A 17,658-nucleotide genomic window follows, 5' to 3' on the forward strand; every position below is an offset into this window, starting at 1 on the left:
CGCACTCCCTGAAGACAAATTTTAAAGGGGACACTAACAGTGCTAGGAGAAAGGGCGCCATTAACACTTCTAGGATGCGCTCAGTTAAATTACCCGAAACAATATCCAAAATGACCAAGACGATCTAATTATATTGTATTATACATGCCGGTGTTTATAATGTGGTCAACGCAAGCTTATTCATCACACTGATATTGCTCGGAGAGGGCGCTTGCCTCATTACTTGATGTTCAATTGTATAGAATCAACCACATTATTTGATAGCATAATGTGGTTGGCAAGTGGGTTGGTTGATTTAATAAATACGTGCTTTAGGAGGGAAGGTATCGATCTCATCATCCAATGTGTTCATATGTACTGGTCTGTATTCAAGCCTAACCTTCTCCTTCTCCCAGTATCTGCAACATATATCAATCAAAGAATTTTTATATGAATGAATATCAGATATTCATAGTTCCACTTCCACCACCCACAACTAGGGGTCGGAATGGGGCGAGTATAAAGGCACCCGTGGCCCACAGCCCACGGGTGAACTTGCTTCGGACCCGGGCGCCTGTAGTGGGTAGCCGGCAGTCGCGTGGAAATCCCACCCCTAGCCACAACCCAAATTTTGGAAACATAAAATTAGTGAGAATAGTCATGAATTTCGATTAAACAAAGCTCTCACCCCAAAGTGTGCTTCATCCAGTTCTCATCATCCCTCGTCTGAAACCCAAAAGAGAAGAAGAAGAAACTAATGGTGATTTAAAATAACAGAAGATAATATTTACTAGAGGCATATATTATAAGCTATTAATATGTGAGAATGAAAAACAAACCGTAAAATCTTCTCGGGCATGAGCTCCTCTACTCTCCTTCCTAGCCTCTGCTGAGTGCATTGTTATACACGCATTTATCAACAGGTTCTCCAGCTCTATTGTCTCTATCAAGTCCGAGTTCCTACCAGTAACAATAGTCTAAAGTTAATTGGGTTATGAAAGACCGGTTTATTTAAAACGCTGCTAGTAAAAGGTATCATTTAGAGAGGTAGGTGGTGGATATTAGTTTAATACCATATCAAACTTCGATCCATCACCTTAACATCATGGAAGCTCTCCCATGTTTTATCAATTAACTTGCAACCTACATATATAGAAGAATTGGCGAGGCAGAAAAACACACAAAAATGAGTACAGTTAACAAAGGCGAAATCCTAGCCTCAGCACCCAAGTGGAAAATAACTAGGTTAGAAGCAAGATTTCGAAATGGGAAGCATTCTTTTGTTACCTAGTATAATAACAGTCCTCGTTGACATTATATACTCTGTAAAATGAATGGATACGAATAAGTTTATAGCCGACCTTCTTCTAATGTCTCCTGAGTGCGGAAAACAGCAGCATTATTTTGCATCACTCGTTGCATATTCAAACGGATTTTTGAAGTTGGCAGAGAACCATTCGAGTTCCTTAATTTATCCAACCACGCAATTGTTTTCTCTCCGGCATCAGTCTCCAATGGTTTTTGTTGCTCACCTGCAGATCAGTAAGGGTATGCAAAATTTAGGATCAGAATACATTATAAAGGGTTGATAACCGATGAACTTGCCTGGCTTGCGGATCTCGGCAACTCTATTAGCACATGCTCGACCGAAAACAACAATGTCAAGCAAAGAATTTGCACCAAGTCTATTGGCACCATGAACAGATGCACATGCTGCCTCCCCAGCGGCCATTAGTCCAGGAACCACTGAATCTGGGTCGTCTCCTCTTACTGTAACTACCTATAAATATCAAACATTGTAACAATTGAAGCTGCAAGTAAAAAAAGTTCATAATAAAAACGAAGATGGACTATCGGCATCAATTTCAAAATTCTTACCTCTCCATGGTAGTTTGTGGGTACACCTCCCATGTTATAGTGAACGGTAGGTAATACTGGGATGGGCTCCTTGGTAACATCAACACCTGCAAAAATGGCAGCTGTTTCTGAAATGCCAGGAAGTCTTTCCTTCAACACAGCTGGTTCTAAGTGATTCAAGTGAAGATATATGTGATCCTTCAAGGGTCCTGCAAAAAGTTGGGACTGCAATCAGGGGAAGCTAAAGAGAGATTGTTATGTCAGTAGACATGTTATTTTGCACATTCAGAAGCAAAAAGGTAGTGTCATAACTGGAGTTCTTATATAAAGTGAAAAACCATCCGGTATGAAATTGTAGGAACAGATAAGCATCCTCCATTTACTTAAGAAGAAAAAAGTTATCGCCAGATACATAGATATTATCTTATACAAATGCAATGTACCTACACCGCGACCTTCTCGGATTTCCATGGTCATAGATCTTGAGACCACATCTCTTGAGGCAAGATCCCTTGCAGTGGGAGCATACCTATCCATAAACCTTTCACCGTTGCTGTTCCTAAGAACACCACCTTCTCCCCGAGATCCTAAATTTACATATACCAAGAATGAGTACTACAAACAGATTTCTTTCCTAATTCTATTTAAGAAATTTCAGTCCCTAATTACAAGTCATTCAAATTATGGATCCTGTTCAAGCTTGTAAAAAGAACAAGTAGCAACCTTCAGTTATGAGGCACCCAGCACCATAAATCCCAGTAGGGTGGAACTGCACGAACTCAAGATCCTGCAACATACATAGCTGAATATGATGGAACAAGAAGAAAATGTCCAGCGAGAAATATGAAAAAGTACTCATACGAACTCAAGTCTTTGATCTTGTCAGTAAAACCAAGACAGACCTGAAGAGGTAGTCCAGCACGTGCGACCATGGCATTGCCATCTCCAGTGCATGTATGAGCTGAGGTTGCAGAGAAGTATGCTCTACCATAACCCTGGAAGAAACGTTAGATAGAACAAATATGACCTTAACTCACTAAGAATCTAAGATGAGGTAATGACCTAATGTATACAATATAATACAAATATTAGTACCCCTGTGGCCAAAATGGTCGAAGCAGCACGGAACCGATGTAGAGTCCCATCCTCCATATTTAGTGCAATTACTCCTTGACAGGTACCTGCTCATAATGTGCACATTTAAAATAACGAAAAAAATTCTTTAACTTATTTCAATTTATTAGCTGAATTGCCCCACAAGGCCGCTATACATTTTATATGCTTAGAAAAAATGTCCAACAACTAATATATGCTTGAGAAATTTCCTTCTAAAGAGAGATGATGCACATAAGCCCTTACACTAGGCAGGGAGGACGCATTGTTGCAATACAGAGGTGAAGTACAGCGAGTTTTAGCATCATATTTTATTCTTAAACTATGAGGTTTGATCCAAATTTCCATATTACGTAAGTTTAGAAGGTCAATAATTTCTACTTACGAATCGAAAGTTGAGAACATGGAAGGATTGCATACATGCAAATGATAAAAGGCAAGGAAATAGAAACTGGGAAGTATTTTGTTAGCAGCAAACCTACAAACTGATGCAGTAACTTACCACTACTATCCATAATAAGATCCAAGGCGAAGTACTCGACAAAGAACTGAGTGTTGTGTTTCATTGCCTGACCATACAGAGTATGCAGCAAGGCGTGGCCAGTTCGATCAGCAGCACAGGCACAACGGGAGGCTTGTCCACCTTTAATAACCAGATGATGGTAGAAGCAAAACTCATAATTTGTTCAAATAAATCATGTATTGGACCAACAGTACAATGAAAAAGACTTGCCGTTTTCATTACCTTTTCCGAAGTCCAGACTTTGGCCACCAAAAGCACGTTGGTAAATTTTACCATCTTCAGTTCGGGAAAATGGTAATCCGTAGTTTTCAAGCTCAATTACTGCTTTTGGTGCTTCTCTGCACATGTATTGAATAGCATCTTGATCACCTACAAAAGAATCAATAACATCTACATATTTCAAATACTGAATAGTGTTTCTTGAGATTTGAATGCAAGAAATAAATATGATAACATTCTAGCCAATATACACACACATGATATGAAGGTAAATGTGAGTCAGTTTAGAGAATGGGCTAACCTAACCAATCACTTCCTTTAACTGTATCATACATGTGCCACCTCCAGTCATCTTCTGACATATTCCCCAATGCTGCATTTATACCACCCTACAAAGGGATGTCCTAACTCAAATTAGCAACATATGCTCTTCAAGTCAGAATTTCCAATTGCAATGAATTAAGACCGAAAGATCTTGGGCGCCCAAGAAGTAAAATGTTGACCTGATGATTTTGGTTGTTGGATCTCGGCTTGCTTTGTCTTTGACTTTTCGGTTTGTCTATTACCGTTATGAAAGCTAAGGAACAAGAAAAACCTGACAGAAATGATATGTGGTTTGACGTTATTCGTACTTCAGTGGATCAAAATCATCGCAAGCGCGAATTACAACAAACCACATAGGATTTCCGCACAGACTTTGCCTGATTTTTCTTGTTCCCTATCATTTTTCGTAATGAAAATGTTATATTTTAATCAAATATCTATGTAAATAACATTTTTCTTGACCATTACGCTAAAGCATCGTACATTTATCAATAACTAAGCGTTTTACTCATCCACGAGTTTCTTTCATTTTCCATTTTACCCTAATCTTGATCTTCATTCAAAATTAGCTCCAAGAAGTACTACTTACGGATTTTTCACACAACCTTCTTTTGGGAAGAACAAATAAATTATACAGGAAAACATAAGAAGATTATGAATTTAATCAGCCAAGACTAACTGAAACTAAATGAGAAAATTTCAAACCATAGAAACTGATTAACTAAAAAGGTACCTGAGCTGCAACTGTATGTGAACGAGTTGGGAAAAGCTTGGTAATACAAGCAGTGTTGAATCCATGCTCAGAGAGTCCAATGGATGCCCTAAGTCCAGCACCACCAGCTCCGACCACAATTGCGTCGTAAGTGTGGTCAACGATCGTGTATGATGATCGTCCTCCTCCTTCTATCTGCATAAAGTCAAACCAAATCATGAAAATGCTAGAACAATTTTAACCAACAGATAGACGATGATGATCTTGATAGATAAACAGGGAAATTAAAAGTGAAGTGTTAATGATTACTGATTCAGTCGAGAGAAATCTCGAAATTAGGGTTTTCACATTTCCATTTGAGATCGATTTCTTGGAAGAAGATGAATGATATACACCTACTAGTCGTCGAGAAACACAACAACGCCACATCTCTTCTTTCTCTCTCTAAAAGTTTCTCTCCAGAAATTCAAATTATCTCTTCTGGTTATGATAATGGGAAGAATCACAAGTATCATCGTGAAGAAGAAGAAGAAGAGCAATTGACCAACGGCCGAGTCAAAATATTCTTAAACTTATGTTTTCCCGGGAAAATATTATAGTAATGTGTAGTAATTTGTACCAATAGTTTAGGGCTCGCACGATTTTATAAGAGCACTCAACAAACATTTTCATGGAGTTCTTCTTGGTTACTATGTTTATCATCTACTTACCCGGCTCAATCTCGGTCGGGTATGTGTCGTTCTCTCTCTAAATCTCAGCCGACCACATATCCGAGTCGGGATTGGGCCGGGATTGTAGTCGGGCATGGCACCAGGTTTCATGTATACACCGACTTGACATAAGAGTAACGATATATTGATATAATCAACCGCTAAAGAAACTTGAAGACGTGTAAAATGCAGAAACTTGGCCGCTGTGAATTCTAGTTTATTCTCTTTCTTTTAGATTTTTTTGAAGAATACTATGAAAGCAGTTATGACAATGAGTGGGAGGAGGCTTTTATATTAAAGGTTAGCTTTTGGGAGGTAATGGCAACATTACCAAGTGGCAAGTGCTATCGTACTCCATTAAATTTTTTCTAAGTTTACTTAAAACCAAAACCAAGATAGTGGGGGATCCTCCTTGCTCCTTGAAATTGTATAAAATTGCCACAGGCTAACGAGTCTGTATGTTTGTTTTCCTTTCCAACCAGATAATCAGTCAAGATTTGAACAATATGCACCTAAATCGAATGCAGACAACGTCTAAAAGTGACCTTTATATCTACTATTGAAAACAACTACTACTAAATATGTACCATTAGACATATAACTTTGGAGCAAGTGACCCTAGTCCCTATATAGGACTTATAACTTTTATTTAGGTGTAAGGAGGAGTCACTATAGCATTTATCTCTTGATTAAGATTTAATCAAGAACTCCTAAGCCAATAAGTTATTGGAGAAAAGACTTCTCTCTCATGAACTTAACTGTGTGAGAATATGTAAGCAACCCACCAAACAAGTGATTCTCTCTCTCTCTCATATAATGGTGAGATATAGGTAGGTTGCTTGGGGAGTTGGAGGAGAATTATACTTATCACCTTTTCCCAACCCCAGTTTATATTAATGCCTCCTCTTCTTTCAACCCCCAGCTCTCTCTCTCTCTCTCTCTGTCTCTCTCAGAGTTTCTGCTTCTACATAGCTTTTCACCCATGATGGCCAAGAACATTCTTCCTACCTCCGCCGTCCTCCTAGTCCATCTACTGTTTCAGTTTTTCTCTTTGACAACAAGTAAGTCCCTTGCTACTTTGAATTACTCAATTTTCTCATGTTAGCTTTGAGTCATTGAGAATTGTCATTCATAGATATAGTTAGGACTATGAAAGTTTATTTTTTTATATACAATATGTCAATAGGTTTTGAATTGGATGACTACAATAGTAATATAATTTTTGATAATATAACGAAAATTGTGCTTCGAAATATCTGGTATTATTTTCACAGATGCGCAACCATTTATTGGAATAAATTACGGCCAAGTGGCGGACAACCTCCCATCCCCCTCAGAGACAGTGAAGTTGTTAAAATCAACATCTATAGGGAAGGTCAGATTATATGGTGTCGATCCAACCGTCATAAAAGCACTAGCTAATTCTGATATAGGCATAGTAATCGGTACATCAAATGCTGACATTCCAGGATTAGCAAACGATCCAAACTTCGCGAAGCAGTGGATTAACACGAATGTCATCCCTTTCTATCCGGCCAGCAACATAATCGTCATAACTGTCGGTAACGAGGTCTTAAAATCAGGCGAACAAAGTTTGATATCTCAGCTAGTTCCAGCAATGCACAATCTACAAGATGCCCTTAATTCTGTATCTCTAGGTGGGAAGATCAAGATATCGACCGTTAATGCCATGTCAGTGTTGAAGAATTCAGACCCCCCGTCTTCTGGAAGCTTCGATCCTGCTTTCTCAGATACATTGAAGGACTTGTTGGGGTTTCTGAGAGACAACGGGTCGCCTTTCATGATAAATCCATACCCATTCTTCGCTTACCAGAGTGATCCCAGACCTGAAACTCTCGCATTTTGTCTGTTTCAACCCAACCCCGGGCGATTGGATTCTGGGACAAAAATTACTTACATGAATATGTTCGACGCTCAGGTTGATGCAGTTCGATCTGCCTTAAATGCAATGGACTCCAAGGATGTGGAGATAGTGGTAGCAGAAACAGGTTGGGCTTATAAAGGAGACACAGACGAAGTTGGAGCTAATATACAAAATGCAAAAGCTTATAATGGTAATTTGATTGTGCACCTTAGATCGTTGGTCGGTACACCATTGATGCCTGGCAAATCTGTCGATACGTACTTGTTTGCTCTGTACGATGAGGACTTGAAACTTGGGAAAGGGTCGGAGCGAGCATTCGGGCTTTTCAATCCCGATCTTAGTATGATATATGATGTTGGTCTCTCAAAGATGAGCCAGGTCAGACCTAATACTTTTTACTCAATTAAATGGACATTAAGCTTTTAAATTTCCAAATCGAAAAACTCAACTACGAAAACATTGACTGATGCTTTTATAGAGACCTTCACCACTTCATATTTTATAAAATATGGTGTTTTTTCTTTATCATGTCCCCTTATTAAGACTTACTTTTGTAATCGAAATATTTGGTCTATATAAGCTGAGACATTTTCTCTATAAGACGGATAACATTAAATTTTGTTTTTCTTAGGCTCCTGCAACTCCCCCAACTCTGATCATGCCGCCGACTCCAATGAGTACTCCCATATCTCCACCTAGAGGGCAATGTCCACCACCGAAGGTCGTTGTGAATAATGCTTGTGTTAGACCAAAAACTTCATCATCAAATGATCGACGACCTGTTGAGAGTCTTATTTTCCCTTTCATTTTTTCCTCTATTTATTTCTCTTCTTTTTGTTTGTAAAATGGTTGCTTGTTTTGTTCTTCTTCATTGTCACTTTGGGTTTTTTTCATTCAATGAAAAGTAAGAAATGTGAATAGCTTTTGTAACTAATTTGTATATGGATGATTATTCAGTTTGTTCCGTCAAAATTATTGTAAGTTTGTTATTAATATTTGTATCTTTTTTACATGATTTCTTTCAAGTGTTTCAGGAGTCCGCTAGTCTCACATGGGAGAATGGGTATCTAGCAACCACAAAATAAGATCTAGATCATCTCCACTAATTGTCAATAGATTTTGAGTTGGATGACCACAAACTTAACATGGTATCAGAGCTAGGTCCAGACGTGATAGGCTTAAAAGCCACACGTGCTCCACGTCACCCAAAAAAACATGTGTTAGGCTAACCACACTCCACACGTGAGGGGGCGTGTCAGAATAGTCCCTTTAGTAAAGTGACCGATTTTCCCTTCGATGAACCATGGCTTGGGAAATTCTAAAGTCTCACCTCCTTTCCCATGCGGGATAACTTTGCGGAAAATTTTAAATACACACCTTCACTCGTACTTTCCACTTGACTTGGTCAATTTGCAACGACACCAAGTCAAGTTTATTTCTACACACGCAACCTACCACTACCACTTTCTTCTCTATTTAGGTTGACGACCTGTTCGACAATAATGATTTTCAAGTTCTCTCTCTAAATTTTTAGGCAAAACCCCTATGAGAGAAACGTATGCATTGTCCAAAATGTGAAATTGTAGTCCCTTTCTGATCAATATTAGGGAAGAAATTAAGTTTGTATGAATACGTGTCTCATAATTTGTAGCCTTATCCTATCGAAAGGACTCCAAACGACCCATTAGAAAAGGGAAAATGCCTGGCGCTCTGAATTTTTGTGTGTGAAATTGATGTGCATAGTGACGAGATGGTCAGATTTCACGACAATTTTTTCTCTCTCTTGATGAGCATACGTGAAATACGAAAGTCTGCGCAAATTTCACGTGAAAAAAAGTTAGGTGTCCCTATCACTGACTGTTATAGAAGTTATTCTCCCTTTAAATGTTGCTTGGTGCCAATTTTTTTTTTTTTTTTGATGAAGGCTTGGTGCCAATTATGTTCTCCTTTTTCAAGTTTATTCTGAACTCAACACAAAAGTATACGTCCAATTAGAAGAGAGTGCACACTGTTAATAGTGATATTTACCTGTTCAATAAAATACTTCCAAAAGTAATAAAAGAGAGAAAAAAGATTAAGACATTTACTTCACAGGGAAGAAATAAAATTCCACAGATCTGAAGAAGGAAGCTTAAAGGTGGAAAAGAGTGGTAAAGCTGATCGTTAATTTGTCTAAGATTCCAGAAAATGGTGGGCTTTCACCAAAAAGAGAAAAGTAGGAAGAATTTTGTGTTTCTTGCTGCAATTTGTCAACATTTTTGAAACAAGTTCCAAAAATTTAGACTAATTAACTTAAAAAAAAAAAGGCCAAAAAAAAAACGGATTAGACTAATTTTGTGTTTCTTGCTACATTTTGTCAACATATTTGAATAAGTCCCCATTCGACTTAAGGTTGCATATCTATCATGTGGGTTGTACGTTTGCATGTTAAGATATTTTTCGCTTTATTTTGAGAATACGGCAAGAGAGAGAATGACAAAGAATCTCGATTTTTTCTTCTCAAATTTTGAAGGGAGGGGTTAACCGTTGACCTAACGGTATCAATTTTGCCGTTAGGTCAAATATGGGAAGAGACATTTCCTCCTAGCTACTACACGTTACCTCTAATTTTTTTTTTATGAAATCACGTTACCTCTAATTAGACTAAGACTTGTTTTTAGTAAGATTGTGTATAACAAGTTTGAACATCGATAATAAAATCTCCCACAATTTTTAGTGAGAGAGCTAACTAAATTGATTTCTATCACGAGACGTAATTTCATACCTATTACATTATGTTGAGTTTTCAATTCTCTATTTATCTAGTGGGTGGGTTGACCAGCCTCACGAGGATATGGTCGATTTTTACTTTTTCTTTTTTTTGTTGAAGAGGTCGAATTTTTACTTTTTAAGTCAATATGTCGTCAAACAGACTAGACTAGACCGTGGATTCAACGCGACCCACCCCCAAGACAAAGACACGCTTCAATGGTACTATTCGAACTCCTGTCTCTCACGCAAGTACCCCCCCAGTTTTTTATCTCTATATATATCCGTCCTCCTTTTCTCGGCAAGACGGCAAGTAAAGAATTCTCAGCCGGAGCAAAGCTCTTTTCCGTCAGCCATGGCTAAAAATCTTCTTCAAACTCATCATATCTTCTTCTTTCTCTCTTTACTATTTCACTCTTTCTATTCTGCAAGTAAGTCTGATCATAATTCATAACTTCATAACGTTTATTAATTTAATCACCTCTTCTTTTTTTTACCGTTTCTTAAGTGATTTATCTCACTACGTTCATTAATTATTTTATTACATAATTTCTTCCTACTTATTTAATCTGAAGATTTGATGAATGAATTACTATAATATAATTGTGCCTAAATTTCTGCCAATTTTGACAGAATCCGAGTCATTCATCGGAATAAACTACGGTCAAGTCGCCGACAATCTTCCTCCTCCATCTGAAACATCAAAGCTTTTGAAATCAACATCAATTGGGAAAGTTAGATTGTACGGTGCTGATCCAGGGATCATAACTGCGTTAGCTAATACCGGTATCGGAATTGTTATCGGTGCATCCAACGGTGAAATTCCAGCCCTAGCAAATGATCAGAACTTTGCCGACCAGTGGATTAACACTAACATCAAACCTTTCTATCCTGCTAGTAATATAATCCTTGTCACAGTTGGTAATGAAGTTATGACATCAAATGACAAAGGCCTAATTTCACAGATTGTTCCGGCAATGCATAATTTACAAGTTGCCCTAAATTCTGCTTCATTAGGTGGTAAAATTAAGGTTTCAACTGTTCATGCTATGTCTGTATTGAAAAATTCTGAACCTCCATCTGCTGGAAGTTTTGATCCTGCTTTCTCAGACACAATGAAAGCATTGTTAGGGTTTTTGAGAGATACTGGTTCGCCTTTCACGATCAATCCGTACCCGTTCTTTGCTTATCAGAGTGATCCCAGACCTGAAACTCTAGACTTTTGTTTGTTCAGACCAAATTCTGGTCGATACGATGCTGGAACTAAGATCACTTACATGAATATGTTTGATGCTCAGGTAAGGCTGCTGAAATTTGAAGGCGAGCGAATAGTTTATATAAACGGCTAGCTATTTTCGGAATTGAAACGATTGATAAGTCGATAATTTTATGCAGGTTGATGCGATTCGATCGGCCTTGAACGCGATGGGATCTAAGGATGTGGAAATTGTAGTCGCGGAAACAGGATGGCCTTACAAGGGAGACCAAAATGAGGTCGGACCTAGCATAGAAAATGCAAAAGCTTATAATGGTAATTTGATTTCGCACCTTAGGTCAATGGTTGGGACTCCATTGATGCCTGGTAAATCAGTAGATACATATCTTTTTGCTCTCTATGATGAGGACCAAAAACCAGGACCAGGCTCGGAACGAGCATTTGGGCTATTCAAACCTGATCGAAGCATGACTTATGATGCTGGCCTCTCTATAACAAGCCAGGTGAGAACTTCATCATTTTAGTGTTCTCTCATGAGTATTGGTTGGTTACCGACTTTGAGCAATTGGCATAACCCTCTTGAACCGAAAACCCGTATAACTGATTAGTAAATGTATAGGATGGATTGAATAGTCATAGATTGTGCTTTAACTTTGTTCTCGTTCTGTTTCTTAGTCGTCGTCTATTTGACTAACATGGTTTTTTGTTTCTATAAGACTCCGACAACTCCAAACCGTACTCCGGCAACTCGAACCCCTACTCCGACAACTCCAAATCCAAGGACTCCACCAACTCCAGAAGCAAAAACAAAACGCTGGTGTGTGCCAAAGGATGGAGTTTCTGATACTCAATTGCAGGCGAATCTTGACTTCGCCTGTAGCCATGGTATTGACTGTGGGCCAATCCAACCAGGAGGTGTTTGTTTTGATCCAAACACTGTAAAATCACACGCTGCTTTTGCTATGAATCTCCTCTATCAAACTGCAGGCCGGAATCCATGGAACTGTGATTTTTCACAAACGGCAACATTAACCTCTACTAATCCTAGTAAGTCAAGTTGATATGTTGTTCGAAATTACTATCCCCACTAAATTTTTGAAATGAAGAAGTTTCAATAGAATGGTTCCCAAGAGGAATCCCATCTTCAAAGGGTCTAAACCCCCGAGATCCTCTCCGAACTAACAAATTCATTTTCTTGACGTCCAAATAGTTTGTTAGGCCCCATTTTAGTTATCTTTAAGTTTAGGGTTTAGGGGAGGTTAGTATGTTTCCATTGTGACATTGCTAATCTCTTTCTTTAATCTTGTTTGCAGGTTATAAATCTTGCACATATCCTGGTGGGAGTACTTAGGAAAGGCGAAAAAGCTTTTGATCTAACTTAAGTTGGATCAACTTTTCCACTACCCCTTTTAGGTATTAAGATGAGTGGAGGAGAAATCTGTCTACTTTTTATAAGTGAAGTCATATCCAAATTGGATAGCTATGATTCTCTTGAATGGGTTTTATAATTGTAATCCAAATTTCAATAAATAATATGTAATTGAAAGTTACGAGTGTCGTTACGATATTCTTACTTGTTCTTTGTTTCTTTTTTCCTAAAAGAAAGTCGTCTATAATTACGTTCGTAGAGTTATTCAATTTTTTTCAGACCTAGTTTATGTTTATCGGAACTATGCAGAACAAATCGAAAAATGATATAAGAAGCTACATAAGTAAACTCACTCCACACCCGTCCATCTAAAGAGAGAAATTTCATCAAGAGAGAGAATCGATCCTAAAATACAGACCGTTGATTTTTTGTACAAGTCTAAAGCAAGCTTTAGCCTCTTCTAATATTACCCAAACGAATTTCTCTATTATAAAGTGGTAAGGATAACTAATCTCCAACTGACTATTGACTAATGGGAGATATTTCTAGTGGAACTTCAGTTACACCGTTAGTTTGTTATTTATAAACTGTTTTATTAACAAACAGAATTTCCCTAACAACTAATACTGTAACCAACTACGAACAGAATCTCAAGAGGCGCAAGGATATTTATTCAACTTAATCTCGACCGTCCATTTGTTGTAACTCACACCGTTGATCTGTAACAGAATTTCACTATCCCGCTCTTTTTTCACTTATAAATACTGACTGAACGTACTGGTAATCTCACTTTCTCCTGTATTCATCCATTCTTCTCTCTAAACTTTCTCTCTCCTGTTCTTATTTCTCTCTCAAGTTTCATTCATGGAGTCATCTCTTCTCCAACGAATCTCAGTTTTCACCATTTTCTGTCTCGCTTTAATCTGTGTCTCTAGAAAGAACTATGAAGTTTCAGCCATGGAACTTCCTTCAACTTCATTCACTGAGTTTTCTCCATCACCATTACCATCAACAACTCAAGAACTCCACGAATCTTTCAATCCTACTACTGTTCTTGAACCGATCTTGACTAATCTAGGTTTTCTTGAGTTATCAGTAGCTGTTCCTTCTCTCTCTGACTCTGCTTTCACTACTTGGAACGGTCCTTTGACTGTATTTGCACCTACTGATTCTTCAATTCGAAGCTGCGGTGATTCTTGCTCAATTCCTCGTCTTCTTCGTGAACACATAGTACCTGGTATTTTCTCAATCGATTATCTCAGGAAACTTGTTTTTGGAACTAAGCTTGAAACTATGAGTTCAGGTCGGTGTATTACTATCACCTCTGCTTTCAACAATGAAACTAATACTAAGATCATTTACATCAATGGAGTTGAAATTACTCATCCAGATCTATTTTATAATGGTCTTGTTGTTGTTCATCGACTTGAAGGTTTCATTTCTCCTCTTTCACCTGTTTCTTGTAATGTCGAAAGGATTAGTTCATTTCCTTTTTCTCCATCTTCGGCATCACAAACCTCAATCTCTGATTTCCAATCGATTTCACCAAAACCTATTATATCTACTTCACCAGCAATCATGCGTCTGATGCTAAGAGATGCGATTCTTCGATTGCATAACAATGGATTCAGTATCCTTTCTCTCGCTCTAAAAGTCAAGTACGAAGAACTCGTCGGTCTTCAGAATATGACGATCTTCACTCTTGATGATGCTTCGATTTTCACAGGAAGTGGCCATTCTTACGTTAGCAATGTCAGATTCCATATCGTTCCTAATCGGTTGTTGATGCGCGCCGATCTATTGAAGCTTAAAGCTGGAACTATCTTGAATACTCTGGTGCCGGGACAGAGACTGGTGGTTACGACCGCCGCCGGAGAAGGAGGAAGTCAGATGAGGATCAATTACGTGCGTATCAAGACTCCTGATGTGATTTACAACTTGAAGATGGTGGTTCATAGTGTGTTTTTGCCGTTTCCTCATCTGAATCTTGCTGCGGCAGAGTATGGAAGAAACCTAGGGTTTCCCGCTTTTGATGGTACGGCTGCCGTAATTACTGACAGCGAGCGTTTTGGTCAGAGAGATGGAGTAATGGCGGCAGAAGGTTCTTGCGGTGTTTCAGAGGGAGATGGAAGTTGTCCTCCATCACCTACTAACAACTTCGAATTCTGACGAGGGATTCCGGTCACTGGTCTTGCCGGAAGAGACATGCTAGCTTTCAGCGACGGTTGAATTTCTTTCCTGTTTTCAACTTTTCTTTTTTGTGTGTTTGTGTGTTAGATTGTTGTTGAATACCCATGAATGATGAAGATTGTTTCTAGATTTAGGGTTTTAGTTAGGGGATGATCAGAATACCCATGAATGATGAAGTATGTAGGTACCATTTCGATTCAATATAAAACTGATCACCTCATTTTGTGTTTTGCATTGAACTGTATTGATCGATTTTAAAGTTTTAGATTCACGAATTTGATGTCAAAATCCTGTCAATGTCAAAATTCCCTTGGAGTTGAATTTTCTACCTGAGAGAAACCCTTAAATTAGGTCTTACAATCAATCTTGAAAGGAAAGGTTTTGATGACTGTATAGGTCTCTCTCTTGCATCTATTTTAGGGTTATTGAGATGTCAATTGCACAACTGAAAGAGCTGCACATAGCTGAAACGGCAAATTCTCTTAGAGATAGATAGGTTGAAGCAGAAACACCTTCTTCACTTTAATACTGATACTACTACTAATACTACTTGTAGCATTAGTTCAAAGTTCAGACTTCTCTTAAGCTATATTATCCAAGTTAGATTTTTTCTTTCGGATGTTGTTAAAGTGATTCTTTTTTTGTATTAATCGAGTCAAGATCTTTTCCTGCTCATTCCTCCCCATGTTCAGCTGCTTTAGAGGCGGGTGGCAACCCCTCCCTCGTTCCTTTCCTTTTCCGCTGATAGCTATACATCTCTTGCCGGGTAGAAGTAGTGAACCGAACAATCAACCCTCCTCTCTCTTGCTATCCATCCCACTGTCCGGCGAAAGAGTAGCAGGCGGTCTCAATTTGTGGCTCGAGGTTAGGTCCGTTGGCTTCCAATCCATTCCCTCTTCCCCAGCACACACATGAATTTGAACACGCGAACTCTGAGTTTTGTAGTTGCCGAGTTTTTGAGGTCAGTGGGACGAACTGCAATTAGCTTTTGACCGACGAGTTTTGTCTGTTGTAGAACAATGCAGTGACAGACCAAGACTGTGCAAATGATCTGGGTATTTGTTTTCTTTGTCTTGGATTTGTATTTCCAACTCCAACATGAAAACCAAACCAACAATTCGCAGCAACCCAAATTGCAATTCAATGGCAAATTATTCAATTCAACTAAACTAATAAATCCGCGGTATGTAATGAACCTGAATCTAACCTCTGATAGGGCAATTACACAGATCATGTTACTCAATAGAGTCGAGTGGATTAGGCTGATTAAAACTTACAAGTCGCTGTGTTGATGTTACCTGACTCATTCAGACTTGTTTCCGCCATTCAGTCTGTTTTAGGTTGTGGAATGTGGGCAATCCCTAGATCTTGCATATTTATACATTAATTATTGACACTTTCGATTCAAATTTGAGCTTTTAGAGTTATTTATTATGGTATCGCAGTGAGTGATCCTAAGAAATAAAGAATCAAATCTTATTGCCAGCACTAAGATGGAATTTTCTTGATGCTAAACTATTAGGGAAAATTTAGACCCACCCCCTATATTTTCTTCAACATCCTGTGCTCAACTTTGTTTGGTTATGTCAAATGAATACCATAATGGATGAAATTGTTGATCTGGATGATTTAATCAACATCTTTTCCTTTTCCCGTCGACTTAGCCACCGTTCCGAAAGTGCTAGGGCTCGTGAACAAGCTCTGGGGATCAGAAATTTATTTTATGGGATGTTACTACTGGGCTGAGAATTTTTGGTTTTGGAGCTGAATTTCCAGCAGGTCACTCCACTGACGTATTGAGGTGTTTACTTTATCCTCTCCGTTTCTTCGTAAATGAAGCATATGAATATTATTATACTCCCAAATCTTTGTATAAATTGGATATTATTTGGTGTCTTTGGACAGAGTTGGTGTAGGATCAACCTATTTGTGCTTTCAATGTTGGAACCTGCAAAAAACCTATATACTCGAAAATTTAGATTCTTGCTATTAGAATGGCACTGTAAAGACGAGTTCCTACCTTCCTCGGTGGTACCTTGGCTAAACAAGTAAAATCTTTAATAATCTTATCTTTGACTTGGTTAAACAGAAAATGCTCTTTGTTTGACGAGATGAGTAAGGAACTAGGCAATTAGGCCAAAGTTAAGACTTGCTGCTCCACTCACTCTGCCATGGAAATACTAGGCGGAGCAACCGAGCAACACAATTGGCATGAGCAGTTAACGTTATACATGATGAGATTCTTCTAATTTTCGCCACTTATAAAATCCTTCTTATGCCATTTATCAATGTCTTTTCCTTGTTATTAGAATTTTTATTCAGGACAAGTTTGAGCACATAGTCTGCTAATGCATTTTCATGGCCTATCTCTTCTTTGATGTTCTTAAACGCTTACTATATTCTAAATTTGTTATATGTATGTGAATGCATTTCCTTTTGAAACATTGAATAAAATTTATAAAGAATGAGTCATATACGTGCATCGATGTCTTTGTCATAGTCCTATGCCTTTGGGTTTGGGATCGTCTGATCCACCTTATTAACTAGTGGATTTGATCAGGATGAGATTGGGTTAGCCGAGCCGATCCCACATCGATCCCCGAGTCAAAGACTTCTTCCCTCTTTAAGAGTTAAGAATGAGTTAAATTCTTCCCAGATGGGCAGCAGAGATTTGGAAATTGGAACTGGCTCAGGTGATGGTAACACGAGAACTGAAAACCTGCTCCAAGTTTACTCTCAGGTTATTTTGTAACTTTTAAGAAAGGTAAGGGTAATTTCGTATTTTACTAGTCCTGATTCCGTTTTTTTAATTA

General features: G+C 38.3%; 4 protein-coding genes across 4 annotated transcripts; 3 read left to right on the plus strand and 1 right to left on the minus strand.

The window, feature by feature from the left end:
• Positions 1-44: 44 nt before the first annotated feature.
• LOC147569631 (succinate dehydrogenase [ubiquinone] flavoprotein subunit, mitochondrial-like) lies at positions 45-5,451 on the minus strand. The gene is made up of 16 exons (XM_086656107.1): positions 5,037-5,451; positions 4,749-4,922; positions 3,993-4,080; positions 3,695-3,841; positions 3,452-3,592; positions 2,932-3,017; positions 2,739-2,831; positions 2,560-2,623; positions 2,280-2,423; positions 1,858-2,045; positions 1,585-1,759; positions 1,341-1,511; positions 1,053-1,122; positions 819-939; positions 668-705; positions 45-398 (listed from the first exon to the last, which is right to left on the minus strand). The coding sequence occupies exons 1-16, from the start codon at positions 5,154-5,156 to the stop codon at positions 296-298; spliced, it is 1,923 nt and encodes a 640-aa protein (XP_086512233.1). The 5' UTR covers positions 5,157-5,451; the 3' UTR covers positions 45-295.
• Positions 5,452-6,365: 914 nt separating this feature from the next.
• LOC147569632 (glucan endo-1,3-beta-glucosidase 7-like) lies at positions 6,366-8,332 on the plus strand. Its single transcript, XM_086656108.1, has 3 exons — positions 6,366-6,498; positions 6,712-7,700; positions 7,954-8,332. Exons 1-3 carry the CDS (start codon positions 6,420-6,422, stop codon positions 8,164-8,166), a joined length of 1,281 nt encoding a protein of 426 aa, XP_086512234.1. The 5' UTR covers positions 6,366-6,419; the 3' UTR covers positions 8,167-8,332.
• A 1,920-nt stretch (positions 8,333-10,252) lies between these two features.
• LOC147569633 (glucan endo-1,3-beta-D-glucosidase-like) lies at positions 10,253-12,844 on the plus strand. The gene is made up of 5 exons (XM_086656110.1): positions 10,253-10,501; positions 10,704-11,368; positions 11,466-11,789; positions 12,003-12,333; positions 12,600-12,844. Exons 1-5 carry the CDS (start codon positions 10,426-10,428, stop codon positions 12,635-12,637), a joined length of 1,434 nt encoding a protein of 477 aa, XP_086512236.1. The 5' UTR covers positions 10,253-10,425; the 3' UTR covers positions 12,638-12,844.
• A 603-nt stretch (positions 12,845-13,447) lies between these two features.
• LOC147569634 (fasciclin-like arabinogalactan protein 21) lies at positions 13,448-15,065 on the plus strand. Its single transcript, XM_086656111.1, has one exon. It carries the CDS (start codon positions 13,520-13,522, stop codon positions 14,822-14,824), a length of 1,305 nt encoding a protein of 434 aa, XP_086512237.1. The 5' UTR covers positions 13,448-13,519; the 3' UTR covers positions 14,825-15,065.
• The last annotated feature ends 2,593 nt before the right edge of the window (positions 15,066-17,658 follow it).

The sequence above is a fragment of the Eschscholzia californica genome, unplaced genomic scaffold (assembly GCF_041429995.1).
Source record: "Eschscholzia californica isolate CP2 unplaced genomic scaffold, dmEscCali1.0.p SCAF_1, whole genome shotgun sequence".
Lineage (NCBI taxonomy): Eukaryota > Viridiplantae > Streptophyta > Magnoliopsida > Ranunculales > Papaveraceae > Eschscholzia > Eschscholzia californica.

What these genes read in the sequence shown, in the direction of transcription:
- LOC147569631 (XM_086656107.1), bottom strand. Translation starts at nt 5,156, where the DNA reads ATGTGGCGTTGTTGTGTTTCTCGACGACTAGTAGGTGTATATCATTCA. An exon ending in CACATACAGTTGCAGCTCAG is followed by an intron (nt 4,081 to 4,748) that starts GTACCTTTTTAG and finishes ATCCCTTTGTAG; the next exon opens with GGTGGTATAAATGCAGCATT. An exon ending in TCAGGAGACATTAGAAGAAG is followed by an intron (nt 1,123 to 1,340) that starts GTCGGCTATAAA and finishes CTATATATGTAG; the next exon opens with GTTGCAAGTTAATTGATAAA.
- LOC147569633 (XM_086656110.1), top strand. Translation starts at nt 10,426, where the DNA reads ATGGCTAAAAATCTTCTTCAAACTCATCATATCTTCTTCTTTCTCTCT. An exon ending in TCACTCTTTCTATTCTGCAA is followed by an intron (nt 10,502 to 10,703) that starts GTAAGTCTGATC and finishes CAATTTTGACAG; the next exon opens with AATCCGAGTCATTCATCGGA. An exon ending in TGAATATGTTTGATGCTCAG is followed by an intron (nt 11,369 to 11,465) that starts GTAAGGCTGCTG and finishes AATTTTATGCAG; the next exon opens with GTTGATGCGATTCGATCGGC.
- LOC147569632 (XM_086656108.1), top strand. Translation starts at nt 6,420, where the DNA reads ATGATGGCCAAGAACATTCTTCCTACCTCCGCCGTCCTCCTAGTCCAT. An exon ending in GTTTTTCTCTTTGACAACAA is followed by an intron (nt 6,499 to 6,711) that starts GTAAGTCCCTTG and finishes TTATTTTCACAG; the next exon opens with ATGCGCAACCATTTATTGGA. An exon ending in GTCTCTCAAAGATGAGCCAG is followed by an intron (nt 7,701 to 7,953) that starts GTCAGACCTAAT and finishes TGTTTTTCTTAG; the next exon opens with GCTCCTGCAACTCCCCCAAC.
- LOC147569634 (XM_086656111.1), top strand. Translation starts at nt 13,520, where the DNA reads ATGGAGTCATCTCTTCTCCAACGAATCTCAGTTTTCACCATTTTCTGT.